General features: G+C 49.6%; 1 protein-coding gene across 6 annotated transcripts in view; it reads right to left on the bottom strand.

The window, feature by feature from the left end:
• The window catches only part of EPHB2 (EPH receptor B2), a 122,243-nt gene that overhangs the window by 82,529 nt on the left and 22,884 nt on the right, over positions 1 to 16,830 (bottom strand). For 5 of the 6 annotated variants that reach the window (XR_013214687.1, XM_077260504.1, XM_077260506.1 and 2 more), the window contains exons 2-3: positions 7,930 to 7,994; positions 1,648 to 2,332 (exon numbers count right to left, since the gene is read on the bottom strand). Coding sequence is in view for 5 of the 6 variants with exons in the window: in XM_077260504.1 (XP_077116619.1) it covers positions 1,648 to 2,332; positions 7,930 to 7,994 (750 nt within the window). In the remaining variant the exon portion in view is untranslated. The remainder of the gene's footprint in view (positions 1 to 1,647; positions 2,333 to 7,929; positions 7,995 to 16,830) is intronic. The other variant, XM_077260508.1, reaches the window with a different exon arrangement.

Here is a 16,830-nt window from a genome sequence, read left to right on the forward strand (position 1 = left end):
CCGGCCTGGGACTGGTGATATATATACCGCCCTCACTGCAGACTGCCCCGATAACCAGTACGTGACAGGGCAGCCTCTCCGGTGACTACTTATCCTAGGTGCAGTTTTCTGACTGACCTGTGGAGGGGGGTGCCAGAGAGCTGTGACTGTATAAGCTCCATTACAGATTGGTGACTGCGGGGGGGATATCCATATCCCCCAGCTCTCTTCTCACTTATGTGTTTTCCATACAGCTGCTATTTAGTATACTACACACAATATATAGCAGCTCATATCCTCCATGTAATATACTAATAATAATCTTTATTTTTATATAGCGCTAACATATTCCACAGCGCTTTACAATTTTGCACACATTATCAATCATTGCGGGGCTCACAATCTAAATTCCCTATCAGTATGTCTTTTGAATGTGGGAAGAAACCGGAGAACCCGGAGGAAACCCACGCAAACACGGAGAGAACATACAGACTCTTTGTAGATGTTGTCCTGAGTGGGATTAGAACCCAGGACTCCAGTGCTGCAAGGCTGCTGTGCTAACCACTGCGCCACCGTGCTTCCCATTATACCACCGTGCTGGGCTATTATACTAAATATAATATGCAGCCCATCATATCCTCCATGTAATATACCACACATAGTATTGAGCCTTTCATACCTCAAGTTATATTCCATATATAATTTACAGCCCCTAACATTCTCCATGTAACATACCACATACAGCTCTAGCAAAAATTAAGAGACGACCACATCAAACCCCTGTCATGGCCGCCCAATCTCCAGACCTAAACCCCACTGAAAACCTCTGGAATGTAATCATGAGGATGATGGATAGTCACAAGCCATCAAACAAAGAAGAACGGCTGACATTATTGTACCAGGAGTGGCATAAGGTCACCCAGGAGCAGTGTGAGAGACTGGTGGAAAGCTGCCAAGACGCAGGAAAGCTGAGATTAACAATCATGGTTATTCCACACGATATTGATTTCTGAACTCTTCCTGAGATAAAACATTAGTATTGTTGTGATTATGAACTTGGTTTCTTTGCATTATTTGAGGTCGGAAAGCACTTGGGTTTTTAAAAAAAAAATAAATAAAATGACCATTTCTCATTTTCAGAAAAATACAAAATGTATTGCTCGGAACTGCGGAGACGTGTTGTCAGTAGTTTATAGAATAAAAGAACAATTTACATTTTACTCAAAAATATAAAGAGGTAAATCAGAGAAACTGAACATTTTTCAGTGGTCTCTTAATTTTTGCCAGAGCTGTATAATATAGACACTCATATCCGCCATCTATACCACATACACTATACAGCAGCTCATATCAATCATGAAATATACCACATACAATATACAGCCCTCATCTTTCATGTAATATACCACATAATATACAGCCCCCAGCCCCTCATATCCTCCATGTGATATACCACATATAATATATAACCCCTCACATCCTCCATGTAATAGACCGCATATAATATACAACCCCTCATTCTCCATGTAATATACCACATATAATAAACAGCTCCTCATATCCTCCATGTAATAGACAACATAATATATAGCCCCTCATATCCTCCATGAAATATATCATATATAGCATTCAGTCATCCATACCCACCATGTGGTAGCTCATATTTACCTCTGCACACAGTTCCGTTCTCCACAGACTCGTAGCCGGCTTTGCACATGCAGCGCCCGATAGGCACCAGCCATTCGCCATCCCCATTACAGTACAGTTTGATCGGCACATCCACCTCCTCCGCGTTGGATATACAACTCCCTCGAGCTGCCACCAAAGACGTGCTCTCTGCTCCAGACAAGGTTTCCTGGAATACTGCACCATTCTGAATCACCCGCGGACACTTTCGGTAATAAACTCGCACGGCGATAAGTGACATGCAGCCGCCATAGTCTTGGAACGCCAGGTAAAATCCATTCTTAGAAACTGGGCCAAAACTTCGAACCTCTGTGTTAATCTTCATCACCCGTCCACCCAAATCCACCTGGGAGAAGCTCTCATCAGCAGCTATGGTGTCCACCTTGGCCCAAGGGGTCTCCATCCAGAGAGGGTAGGTCTTGGTGGCAGAGTCACTATCCGATTCGTAATAATAAAGGTTAAAGGTTTCTTTACAGGAGCCGGGGACATTGGGGATGCTGCTACAATCCCGGACAGAGAACTTCATCTCCACGTGGATGCGGTGCGCTCCACGACGCCGGATGTACTTGCTTCTCAACCAGTTGTTCTGACTGGACTCGAAGACATTACACACCTGGTAGGTCCGGATGGTGTTCATGTTCTCATCGTAACCACTCACCTCTTCCCACTGCAAGAGAGGAATGTACAGCTTGAGCATACCATCACAGGTAGGATTACAACCCTCAATCTCCGCAGGATTTACACCAGGAGATGGATAACATGGACAATGAAAACGTCAAACTCATAAGGAGAAAATGGATCTTCAACCCTGGGCACCGCCACACTGTCCCAAGCAGTGTGGGACCCTGGGTTCTTGGAGATCTGCATCCAAGAAACCTTCTCCACAAGGATTGGGAGCTTGTCCGGGACCCGTGGCAGGGGGATTACATGCCACAAACAGGGCAACGAGCAGGACTCCCCCTAAATCACAAGTCGCCGACCAAGGAAGCCTCCGTGACAGTCACCCACCACCAACTGCGGCAACCTCCATGCCACACAGAAGATGAAAACCGCGGCAGTTTCCACTCCAGTCACCTGCCGACAACCGTCGTGACAGTCACCCGCCGTTGACCGATGCAGCCTCCATGCCAGTAACCCCCTTGAGACCGTGGCAAGCACCGTGCCAGTCACCCACCACCAACTGTCTTCGTACCAGTCACCCGCCACAGAGCAGATACACTGGCTTAGCAGAAAGAATGTGATCCTCTCCTGTGTATCTAAGCTTCTATTTTCTACAAAAGGTTGGTTGTTAAAAGTCTAAACAATAGGAATAGACACAGGCCACAGAAACACCAGACCTAACCATAGCGGACGAGGAGCAGTCACAGGCACAGAAACACCAGACGCTGCCAGAGCGGAAGAGGAGCAGACACAGGGCACAGAAACACCCGACCTATCCACAGCAGACGAGGAGCAGTCACAGGGCGCAGAAATACCAGACCTAACCATAGCGGATGAGGAGTAGTCACAGGAACAGAAACACCAGACCTAACCACAGTGGACGAGGAGTAGTCACAGGCCCAGAAACACCAGACCTAACCACAGCGGACGAGGAGTAGTCACAGGCCCAAAAACACCCGACCTAACCACAGCGGACGAGGAGTAGTCACAGGCACAGAAACACTCGACCTAACCACAGCGGACGAGGAGCAGTCACAGGGCGCAGAAACACCGGACCTAACCACAGCGGATGAGGAGCAGTCACATGGCGCAGAAACATCGAACGAGGAGCAGTCACAGGTACAGAAACACCAAACCCTGCCACAGCGGACGAAAAGCAGTCACAGGCGCAAAACACCGGACCTAACCACAGTGGAAGAGGAGCAGTCACAGGCACAGAAAAAAGAGATCCGGCCACAGGGGACGAGGAGCAGTCACAGGTGCAGAAACACCAAATCCGGCCACAGCGGACAAGGAGCAGTCACAGGCACAGAAACACCAAACCGGGCCACAGCGGACGAGGAGCAGTCACAGGCGCAAAACACCGGACCTAACCACAGCGGACGAGGAGCAGTCACAGGCACAGAAAAAAACAGATCCGGCCACAGGGGACGAGGAGCAGTCACAGGCGCAGAAACACCAGACCCAGCCACAGCAGACGAGGAGCAGTCACAGGCGCAGAAACACCAGACCCGGCCACAGCGGACGAGGAGCAGTCACATGGCTTGCAAAAACCTGCCCTGGCCAAAGTGGAAGAGGAGTGGTCACAGGCGCAGAAACACCAGACCCAGCCACAGCGGACGAGGAGCAGTCACAGGCACAGAAACACCAGACCCGGCCACAGCGGACGAGGAGCAGTCACAGGCACAGAAACACCAGACCTAACCACAGCGGACGGATGAGGAGCAGTCACAGGCCCAGAAACACCAGACCAAGCCACAGCGGACGAGGAGCAGTCACAGGCCCAGAAACACCAGACCCGGCCACAGCGGACAAGGAGCAGTCACAGGCGGAGAAACACCAGACCCGGCCACAGCAGACGAGGAGCAGTCACAGGCACAGAAACACCAGACCCGGCTAAAGTGGAAGAGGAGTAGTCACAGGCACAGAAACACCAGACCCGACCACAGCGGACGAGGAGCAGCCACAGGCACAGAAACACCAGACCTAACTACAGCGGACGAGGAGCAGTCACAGGCACAGAAACACCAGACCGACCACAGCGGACGAGGAGCAGTCACAGGCACAGAAACACCAGACCCGGCCAAAGTGGAAGAGGAGTAGTCACAGGCACAGAAACACCAGACCCGATCACAGCGGACGAGGAGCAGTTACAGGGCTTACAAACACCCGCTCTGGCAAAAGTGGACGAGGAGCAGTCACAGGGCGCAGAAACACCAGACACGGCATAAATCGCCCCGACTGGGATACTGTCGGCTCCAGGTCACAACAGCAGATCATACGCTGACAACACAAAGCTCAGAAACAATGGCGGAAATTAGGATTTTTTTGCCATTTCGTTGCACGTTTTGCAGTAAATTATATGGCAATGTGAACGATGTCATTCAGAAGTAGAAACCGTCCCACGAAACACCTGCGTTCACACGACCGCAGGAAAGGACAAGAAAAGCAGGAGACAAAAGCGAAAATGAGTTGCAAAATGGAAGGGTTAAAAAAAGGACTAGTGTCTCTGGTGGTCTCTGGTAACATCCCCCCCACTTTGTGCTGTTACTTGGTTGCCATGACAACCTGCCTCCATTGCAAGTATCGCTACCAAATAAGCAGAAGAGACCAGAGGGGGAAGGGAGCGCGGCCGCATTGTGCGACTGTCACCAGGAAGCATGGCGGCCTGACTAATCCCAGAGTACTCGCACCAGGCAGGTGCCCCCTGTGCTAATTAGGACCCTCGGCCTTTATCCTGCTCCTCTAATTAACATGCCAAGCGCTGGAGACGAGAACAATAACCCCCAGCCTCCTCAGCTCCGCTCTGGGGGTGGGCGAGAGGAGACAGGACCGCAAAACCAGGCAAGGAGATCAGGCGGAAGGGAGACTGAGCCCCCCTCCCCAATAACCAGAGCCCCGCTACCACCCCCAATAACCAGAGCCCCGCTACTGCCCCAATAACCAGAGCCTGGCTTCTGCCCCCATTAACCAGAGTCCCGCTACTGCCCCCAATAACCAGAGCCCCGCTACTGCCCCCAATAACCAGAGCCCCGCTACTGCCCCCAATAACCAGAGCCCGGCTACTGCCCCCAATAACCAGAGCCCGGCTACTGCCCCCAATAACCAGAGCCCCGCTGCTGCCCCCAATAACCAGAGCCCCGCTACTGCCCCCAATAACCAGAGCCCCGCTACTGCCCCAATAACCAGAGCCCCGCTACTGCCCCAATAACCAGAGCCCCGCTACTGCCCCCAATAACCAGAGCCCAGCTACTGCCCCTAATAACCAGAGCCCTGCTACTGCCCCCCAATAACCAGAGTCCCGCTACTGCCCCAATAACCAAAGCCCCCTACTGCCCCAATAACCAGAGCCCCGCTACTGCCCCAATAACCAGAGCCCCACTACTGCCCCTCAATAACCAAAGCCCAGCTACTGCCCCTAATAACCAGAGCCCCGCTACTGCCCCCAAATAACAGTCACAGAAACACCAGACCCGGCCACAGCTGTCGAGGAGCAGTCACAGGAGCAGAAACACCAGACCTAACCACAGCGGACGAAGAGCAGTCACAGGCACAGAAAAAAACAGATCCGGTCACAGGGGACGAGGAGCAGTCACAGGCGCAGAAACACCAAACCCGGCCACAGCGGACGAGGAACAGTCACAGGCGCAGAAACACCAGACCCAGCCACAGCAGACGAGGAGCAGTCACAGGCGCAGAAACACCAGACCCAGCCACAGCAGACGAGGAGCAGTCACAGGCGCAGAAACACCAGACCCAGCCACAGCAGACGAGGAGCAGTCACAGGCACAGAAACACCAGGCCCGGCCACAGCAGACGAGGAGCAGTCACAGGCGCAGAAACACCAGACCCAGCCACAGCGGACGAGGAGCAGTCACAGGCACAGAAACACCAGACCCGGCCACAGCGTTTGAGAAGCAGTCACATGCGCAGAAACACCAGACCTAACCACACCGGACGAGGAGCAGTCACAGGCACAGAAACACCAGATCCGGACACAGCGGACGAGGAGTAGACACGGGGCACAGAAACACCCGACCTAACCACAGCAGACGAGGAGCAGTCACAGGGCTCAGAAACACCAGACCCAGCCACAGCAGACGAGGAGCAGTCACAGGCGCAGAAACACCAGACCCAGCCACAGCAGACGAGGAGCAGTCACAGGCACAGAAACACCAGGCCCGGCCACAGCAGACGAGGAGCAGTCACAGGCGCAGAAACACCAGACCCAGCCACAGCGGACGAGGAGCAGTCACAGGCACAGAAACACCAGACCCGGCCACAGCGTTTGAGAAGCAGTCACATGCGCAGAAACACCAGACCTAACCACACCGGATGAGGAGCAGTCACAGGCACAGAAACACCAGATCCGGACACAGCGGACGAGGAGTAGACACGGGGCACAGAAACACCAGACCTAACCACAGGAGACGAGGAGCAGTCACAGGGCTCAGAAACACCAGACCTAACCATAGCGGACGAGGAGCAGTCACAGGCTCAGAAACACCAGACCTAACCACAGTGGACGAGGAGTAGTCACAGGGCACAGAAACATCGAACGAGGAGCAGTAACAGGCACAGAAACACCAAACCCTGCCACAGCGGACGAGGAGCAGTCACAGGCGCAAAACACCGGACCTAACCACAGCGGAAGAGGAGCAGTCACAGGCACAGAAAAGAGATCCGGCCACAGGGGACGAGGAGCAGTCACAGGTGCAGAAACACCAAATCCGGCCACAGCGGACAAGGAGCAGTCACAGGCACAGAAACACCAAACCCGGCCACAGCGGACGAGGAGCAGTCACAGGCGCAAAAACACCTTACCTAACCACAGCGGACGAGGAGCAGTCACAGGCACAGAAAAAAACAGATCCGGCCACAGGGGACGAGGAGCAGTCACAGGCACAGAAACACCAAACCCAGCCACAGCGGACGAGGAGCAGTCACAGGCGCAGAAACCCCAAACCCGGCCACAGCGGACGAGGAGCAGTCACAGGCGCAGAAACACCAGACCCAGCCACAGCAGACGAGGAGCAGTCACAGGCGCAGAAACACCAGACCCAGCCACAGCAGACGAGGAGCAGTCACAGGCGTAGAAACACCAGAGCCCCGCTACTGCCCCTCAATAACCAAAGCCCAGCTACTGCCCCTAATAACCAGAGCCCCGCTACTGCCCCCAATAACCAGAGCCCCGCTACTGCCCCCAAATAACCAAAGCCCCGCTACTGCCCCAATAACCAGAGCCCCGCTACTGCCCCAATAACCAGAGCCCCGCTACTGCCCCCAATAACCAGAGCCCAGCTACTGCCCCAATAACCAGAGCCCCGCTACTTCCCCCAATAACCAGAGCCCCCCAATGTCGCCGGTAGCCATGAGTTCTAGGCGGAGGCCGGTCTCCACCTTGTAACTCTTACGACACTTTTAGGCTTTGTTCACATGCAGCATTTTCGCTTTTTCTTTTTCCCCCAGAGAAGCTCTGCAGTAACTGCATTGTGAACGCAGCGTTTTTACAGCCAGCAGAGCAAAAGAAACTGCTGCCTGTGAACAAAGCCTCTGGTGTCACACCGTGCGCTGCCTGTCCAGGACGCTGATCGCCCCACTCACCCCCGATAATGGGTGCACGGTCCAGCCCAGCTCCGCCGTCGCCGTCGTGGAATCCATTAACGTTTCTGAAAGACACAGAAGAAAAAAATCAATGAGAGGGCGAGGTCACATGATCACGGAGCAGAGGCGGACCACCCTCACCAAGTGACCCACGCCTATATAAACGCCACGCAGACCCCTCCTATATAACAACCGAGCAGACCCCTCCTATATAACCGCAGCGCAGACCCCTCCTATATAACCACTAAAAAAGACTCCTCCTATATAATTCCGCGCAGACCCCTCCTATATAACCGCAGCGCAGACCCCTCCTATATAACTGCAGCGCAGACCCCTCCTATATAACTCCACGCAGACCCCTCCTATATATCTCCACGCAGACCCCTCCTATATAACCGCAGCGCAGACCCCTGCTATATAACAGCAGCGCAGACCCCTCCTATATAACAGCAGCGCAGACCCCTCCTATATAACCGCAGCGCAGACCCCTCCTATATAACCGCAGCGCAGACCCCTCCTATATAACCGCAGCGCAGACCCCTCCTATATAACCGCAGCGCAGACCCCTCCTATATAACTCCGCGCAGACCCCTCCTATATAACAGCCGAGCAGACCCCTCCTATATAACTCCGCGCAGACCCCTCCTATATAACAGCTGAGCAGACCCCTCCTATATAACCGTAGACCCCTCCTATATAACTCCGCGCAGACACCTCCTACACTGTGTTCCAAATTATTATGCACAAAGAGTTTAGGAGTGATAAGGTTAGAATTTTTTTGTTTGTCATTTAAACTCATTGATGGTGATGTGTGTCAGGGCTCTTTATATCACTGAAAGCAATTGCAGATACATGTGCAAATTAGTTTGGCAGGTGTGTCCAAATAAAGGCAAGACTACTTAAGAAGGCTGTTCCACATTATTTAGCTGCCTACATTTTTTGCCAAAATGGGAAAGAAAAAGGATGTGTCGGCTGCTGAGAAGCAACAAATTGTGGAGTATTTAGGTCAAGGCATGACTACAATCAACATTGCCAAGACACTTCATCGTGATCATCGTACAATCAAGAAGTATGTAGCTGATTCCCAGCACACACGTGTGCGTGCTGATAAGGAAAAATTGAGGACTCTTTCCAACAGGCAATTGCGTAAGGTTAAAAGAGCAGCTGCAAAAATGCCTTGTCATAGCAGCAGACAAGTTTTTGAAGCTGCTGGTGCCTCCAACGTCCCCAGAACAACAAGATGCAGGGTCCTTCAGAGGTTTGCAGCTGTGCGTAAGCCATCCTGTCGACCACCTCTATCCACTGCAACAAGCAGAAACGGCTCCAGTGGGCCAAACAATACATGAAGACTGACTTCCAAACTGTTTTGTTCACCGATGAGTGCCGTGCAACGCTCGATGGTCCAGATGGATGGAGTGGAGGATGGCTGGTTGATGGACACCCCATGAAAACACGGCTAAGGCGCCAACATGGAGGAGGTGGAGTAATGTTTTGGGCTGGAATCATGGGGAGAGAGATTGTCGGCCCCTTTATGATCCCTGAAGGGGTAAAGATGAACTCCATAATCTATGTGGAGTTTCTAAAACAACACTTCCTGCCATGGTTCAAGAGGAAGAACCGTGCTTTCCGCAGCAAGATCATTTTCATGCATGATAATGCACCGTCTCATGCTGCAAAAAACACATCTGCATCTCTGGCTGCTATGGGCATAAAAAAGGACAAACTTATGGTGTGGCCACCATCTTCCCCGGACCTCAACCCCATTGAGAACCTCTGGAGCATCATCAAAAGGAGTGTCTATGAGGCCATGTGCACATGTTCAGTATTTTTTTGCGTTTTTTTCGCTATAAAAACGTGATAAAAATGCGAAAAAAATGCGAAAAAAACGCTTACATATGCCTCCTATTATTTACAGTGTATTCCGCATTTCTTGTGCAAATGTTGCATTTTTTTCCTCGAAAAAAATCGCATCGCGGAAAAAAAAGCAACATGTTCATTAAATTTGCGGAATTGCGGGGACTCCGCACACCTAGGAATGCATTGATCTGCTTACTTTCCGCATGTGGCTGTGCACACCATGAGGGAAGTAAGCAGATCATGTGCGGTTGGTACCCAGGGTGGAGGAGAGGAGACTCTCCTCCACGGACTGGGCACCATATAATTGGTAAAAATAAAAATTAAAATAAAAAATAGTGATATACTCACCTTCGATGGCCCCCGAAGTCTTCCCACCTCTCAGCGGTGCATGCTGTCGCTTCCGTTCCTATAGATGGTGTGGTGAAGGACCTGCGATGATATCACGGTCTTGTGATTGGTCGTGAGACCGGTCATGTGACCGCTCACGTGACGTCATCGAAGGTCCTGCACACACATCATCTATAGCAGTGTTTTTCAACCAGTGTGCCGCGGCACACTAGTGTGCCGCGACACATGGTCGGGTGTGCCGCGGGGAACGGGAGTCAGCTGTTCTCTGTGCCGACTGTCAAGCTGACAGCCGGCACAGAGAAGCTGCAGCGCGCCGGCTCCCGGAGATCAATTGTACTCGCAGACATCTACCAGCTGCGAGTACAATTGAGGCTCTGACTGCCGGGTCAGAGCGACGCCAGCAGCGTGATCAAGTCATGTGATCACGCTGCTGACGTCACTATCCGGCGCGCAGGAGAAAGAAGAGACTTGGTGGTAAGTGCTCCTGTGCTGTGGAGCTGAAGACACCGAAGATTCAGCGTGGGGTGGGTTTATGGGGAGTATGTGGGGGGATTTATTAAGTGTGGGGGGATTTATTCAGTGTGGGGGGGGGATTTATTCAGTGTGGGGGGGGGATTTATTCAGTGTGTGGGGGGATTTATTCAGTGTGTGGGGGGATTTATTCAGTGTGTGTGGGGGATTTATTCAGTGTGTACGTGGGGGGGGCTGGAATTTATTTAGCATGTATGGGGCAGGGTGCATTTATTCTGTGGAAGGGGATGAATTTATTCTATCGGAAGGGCAGTGGATATATTCTGTGGGGGTGAGTGGGGAGATGGGGGTGGACACAGTAGCGAGGGGAAAAATGTGTGCTGACAGTACTGGGAGCAACGGTGATGGGATGTGTGAGGACAGTATGGGGAGTCGGGGGAATGTGTGAGGGGGGAATGTGTGAGGAGGAAATATGGAGAGAGCAAAGGGGTATGTTAGCAGGGGGGGGGATGTACAGGAGGAGGCTATTACAAATGTGTGCAGACAGTATGGGGGGATGAAAGTGTGAGTGGACACATAATAGATACTGAGTAGTGTGAGGGTAACAGCCAGGAGGAGACAGTATGCCAAGTAGGAGGAGTGTAATGAAGGGGCACAGTAGAGAGACTGGGCTCTCTATGAGGGACACCGTATGAGAAGGCAGTGTGAAGTATGGAAAAGAGAGAGAGGGTAGTGTGGATGGCATGTACCATAAGAGGGACAGTGAGGGTCATATTATGTGCTGGGAATAAAGTGAGGGGCAATTATTTACTCAGAGGCTCAGCCTAGGGCAGATATTGTTATTCCGGAGCATTATAATAACACTGCTATCTTTAAGGGTGTTGTGTCGGGATGTGCTGCAGAAGACAGGAGAAGATGGAAGTCTGCAGAAACGAGCTCTGCCGGTGGATGAGAAGAGTCATCATGGCATCTGGACAAGGTGAAGATGAAAAGAAAGAGGCGACTCCACAAACAACGTCATCTATCAGGTACATGGATGTAAATGTGTTTTTTTTGTGATACTAATTCTCATTTTTATTTGTTAGGAACATTAAAGGGGATGTCCAAGGTTGTGATGAGTCTGCAGTCATACTATGTGACTGCAGACTTCTGAATTCTCACAGTGCACACTGCTATCATAATTCTCTGATGTTGGTGATTTACATACATGCGGTCACGTGCTGACTAGACATGTGTGGCCTCATTCAATGAAAATGAATTGACTGAGGCCGGACACGTCTAGTTAGAATGTGACCAGAAGTATCCAAATCACATACTTGTGCTGTCATGACCGTCCACTCTGGCCACCGGCAAGGGAGAATCCTGAAAGTGTGCAGTGCTTGCGCTGTGAGAATTCAGAAGCCTGCAGTCACATAGAATGACTGCAGACTTTCATCTCAAACCTGGACGCACCATTTTGTGCCATTTTGGTTGGTGGTGTGCCTCGGGATTTTTTAAGTATAAAAAGTGTGCCGCGGCTCAAAAAAGGTTGAAAATCACTGATCTATAGGAACGGACGCCGCTGAGGAGATCGGCTGTCTACAGGTTAGTATAACCATTTTTTTTATTATTTTTAAACATTCTATCTTTTACTATTGATGCTGCATAGGCAGCATCTATAGTAAAAAGTTGGTCACACTTGTCAAACACTATGTTTGACAAGTGTGACCAACCTGTCAGTCAGTTTTCAAAGCGATGCTACAGATCGCTTGGAAAACTTTAGCATTCTGCAAGCTAATTTCGCTTGCAAAATGCTAAGAAAAACGCGGAAAAAAAAACGGGAAAAAAAACGCAAAAAAAAAATATGCGGATTTCTTGCAGATAATTTCCGTTTTTCTTCAGGAAATTTCTGCAAGAAATCCTGACGTGTGCACATACCCTGATGGCGGGAGGCAGTTCACATCTAAGCAACAGCTCTGGGAGGGTATTCTGTCCACATGCAAAACAATTGAAGCAGAAACCATCCAAAAACTGACAAATTCAATGGACGAGAGAGTTCAGAAGCTTCTTTCGAACAAGGGGTCCTATGTGCAAATGTAACATCACCTAGAATAAAGTTTTCACTTGAAAACTGTTTGATTTCATTTTGTAATAAGCTGATAATGCTTATAACTTCACAATTGACCATTTTTTTGTTCAAAATAAAAAAAAAAAAATGTAGAAAACTCTGATGTGCATAATAATTTGGAACATGCATTTTGAGTGTTTATTTTTTTTAAAAAAAAGATACTGTTTTCATAGGCAGTTTGTTCCAAAACATTGCAATTATACTAGAATAGTAGATAACTGGAAAATAACAATGACTGCAATTCAGATAGGTAATTTAGAGAAAATATGAGGAAATATTATTTGCATAATAATTTGGAACACAGTGTATATAACTCCGCGCAGACCCCTCCTATATAACCGCCGCGCAGACCCCTCCTATATAACCGCAGCGCAGACCCCTCCTATATAACCGTGTTATGGTTCTCAATGGCAAGAGAACATAGCCCAGCAAACATACGAACTAGCTCTTGGAAGGATGGAAACTAAACTGACCATGAACTAAACCTGCCGCACAACTAACAGTAGCCGGGTAGCGTAGCCTGCGTTTTATCCCTAGACGCCCAGCGCCGGCCGGAGGACTAACTAATCCTGGCAGAGGAAAATATAGTCCTGGCTCACCTCTAGAGAAATTTCCCCGAAAGGCAGACAGAGGCCCCCACAAATATTGGCGGTGATTTTAGATGAAATGACAAACGTAGTATGAAAATAGGTTTAGCAAAATTGAGGTCCGCTTACTAGATAGCAGGAAGACAGAAAGGGCACTTTCATGGTCAGCTGAAAACCCTATCAAAATACCATCCTGAAATTACTTTAAGACTCTAGTATTAACTCATAACATCAGAGTGGCAATTTCAGATCACAAGAGCTTTCCAGACACAGAAACGAAACTACAGCTGTGAACTGGAACAAAATGCAAAAACAAACAAGGACTAAGTCCAACTTAGCTGGGAGTTGTCTAGCAGCAGGAACATGCACAGAAAGGCTTCTGATTACAATGTTGACCGGCATGGAAGTGACAGAGGAGCAAGGCTAAATAGCGACTCCCACATCCTGATGGAAACAGGTGAACAGAGAGGATGATGCACACCAGTTCAATTCCACCAGTGGCCACCGGGGGAGCCCAAAATCCAATTTCACAACATAACCGCTACCCAGACCTCTCCTATATAACCGCCGCGCAGACCCCTCCTATATGACAGCCACGCAGAACCCTCCTATATAACTCCGCGCAGACCCCTCCTATATAACCGCCGAGCAGACCCCTCCTATATAACCGTCACGCAGACCCCTCCTATATGACAGCCACGCAGACCCCTCCTATATAACTCCGCGCAGACCCCTCCTATACAACCGCCACGCAGACCCCTCCTATATAACTGCAGACCCCTCGTATATAACCGCAGCGCAGACCCCTCCTATATAACCGCAGCGCAGACCCCTCCTATATAACTTCGCGCAGACCCCTCCTACATAACCGCCGGGCAGACCCCTCCTATATAACTGCAGACCCCTCCTATATAACTCCGCGCAGACCCCTCCTATATAACAGCCGAGCAGACACCTCCTATATAACTCCGCGCAGACCCCTCCTATATAACCGCAGCGCAGACCCCTCCTATATAACCGCAGCGCAGACCCCTCCTATACAACTCCGCGCAGACCCCTCCTATATAACAGCCGCGCAGACCCCTCCTATATAACCGAAGCGCAGACCCCTCCTATATAACCGCTACCCAGACCTCTCCCATATAACCGCCGCGCAGACCCCTCCTATATGACAGCCACGCAGACCCCTCCTATATAACTCCGCGCAGACCCCTCCTATATAACCGCCAAGCAGATCCCTCCTATATGACAGCCACGCAGACCCCTCCTATATAACCGCTGCGCAGACCCCTCCTATATGACAGCCACGCAGACCCCTCCTATATAACTCCACACAGACCCCTCCTATATAACCGCAGCGCAGACCCCTCCTATATAACCGCAGACCCCTCCTATATAACCGCCACGCAGACCCCTCCTATATAACTCCACACAGACCCCTCCTATATAACAGCCACGCAGACCCCTCCTATATAACAGCCGCGCAGACTCCTCCTATATAACAGCCGCGCAAACCCCTATATAACTCCGCGCAGACCCCTCCTATATAACTCCGCGCAGACCCCTCCTATATAACCGCAGACCCCTCCTATACAACGCCGCGCAGACCCCTTCTATATAACTCCGCGCAGACCCCTCCTATATAACTCCACGCAGACCCCTCCTATATAACCGCAGCGCAGACTCCTCCTATATAACCACTACCCAGACCTCTCCTATATAACTCCACGCAGACCCCTTCTATATAACTCCGCGCAGACCCCTCCTATATAACCGCAGACCCCTCCTATACAACGCCGCGCAGACCCCTTCTATATAACTCCGCGCAGACCCCTCCTATATAACTCCATGCAGACCCCTCCTATATAACCGCAGCGCAGACTCCTCCTATATAACCACTACCCAGACCTCTCCTATATAACTCCGCGCAGACCCCTTCTATATAACTCCGCGCAGACCCCTCCTACATAACCGCCGCGCAGACTCCTCCTATATAACCGCAGACCCCTCCTATATAACAGCCGCGCAGACCCCTCCTATATAACAGCTGCGCAGACCCCTCATATATAACAGCCGCGCAGACCCCTCCTATATAACAGCTGCGCAGACCCCTCATATATAACCGCGGCGCAAACCCCTCCTATATAACAGTGGCGCAGACCCCTCCTATATAACAGCGGCGCAGACCCTTCCTATAAACCACGACAGCACCCCACTATGACATTGTTTACTACAGCGACCCCTCAACTACAGCACCCTCCAATCACAGCCCTTGATTCTCCGTTTGCAGTAATGATAATTTGGATGTTACACTCACAAAACATGACTAAAGCCAAAACAATTCAGTAAGGGTCACAAGAACCAGATGAAATACCAAGACGTGGACATATTAGAATATACTTTTATTATTAAGCGTGACAATGGTTACAGAATATTAAAATTACATAAATCCACAAATATAAAATAAAATAACGACTTTTTAATTTAAAAGCTACAAAAAATTTGCGCGGCACCAGGAAGGTTAGGATGAAAAATAATAATACCACTCCTAAGTCCAGCCCCTCTATAATAACAGGGTATCTTAGATTACGCTGTCCACACGTAATTAAATGTTTCTATGCCAAATCCAACTCAGTGGAAAACAGTATAAAAGTGCGCAAGTGCCATATCCAAATTAAAGTGACCAGTTATAAATATAAGTTGATTCAAATCAATACATAAAGTGACAAAGTGCAAAAGATTTAATATAAAAGGCACAAAAGTCTATCCAAAGAAAGTGCATAATTAAAGTGCCAGTGTATGCTGGAAATAGCCTTCTATAGGAAGAGAGGGGTTTCAGCGGTTATATAGTAGTATATACCTGTGGGGGCTGAGTCCTGGGCCTGCGCCTCTCCCGACGCGCGTTTCGGATTTTGTTTTGTCCTTCGTGACGAAGGACAAAACAAAATCCGAAACGCGAGTCGGGAGAGGTGCAGGCCCAGGACTCAGCCCCCACAGGTATATACTACTATATAACCGCTGAAACCCCTCTCTTCCTATAGAAGGCTATTTCCAGCATACACTGGCACTTTAATTATGCACTTTCTTTGGATAGACTTTTGTGCCTTTTATATTAAATCTTTTGCACTTTGTCACTTTATGTATTGATTTGAATCAACTTATATTTATAACTGGTCACTTTAATTTGGATATGGCACTTGCGCACTTTTATACTGTTTTCCACTGAGTTGGATTTGGCATAGAAACATTTAATTACGTGTGGACAGCGTAATCTAAGATACCCTGTTATTATAGAGGGGCTGGACTTAGGAGTGGTATTATTATTTTTCATCCTAACCTTCCTGGTGCCGCGCAATTTTTTGTAGCTTTTAAATTAAAAAGTCGTTATTTTATTTTATATTTGTGGATTTATGTAATTTTAATATTCTGTAACCATTGTCACGCTTAATAATAAAAGTATATTCTAATATGTCCACGTCTTGGTATTTCATCTGGTTCTTGTGACCCTTACTGAATTGTTTTGGCTTTAGT

This window comes from Ranitomeya variabilis, chromosome 4 (assembly GCF_051348905.1).
Source record: "Ranitomeya variabilis isolate aRanVar5 chromosome 4, aRanVar5.hap1, whole genome shotgun sequence".
NCBI classification, from domain to species: domain Eukaryota; kingdom Metazoa; phylum Chordata; class Amphibia; order Anura; family Dendrobatidae; genus Ranitomeya; species Ranitomeya variabilis.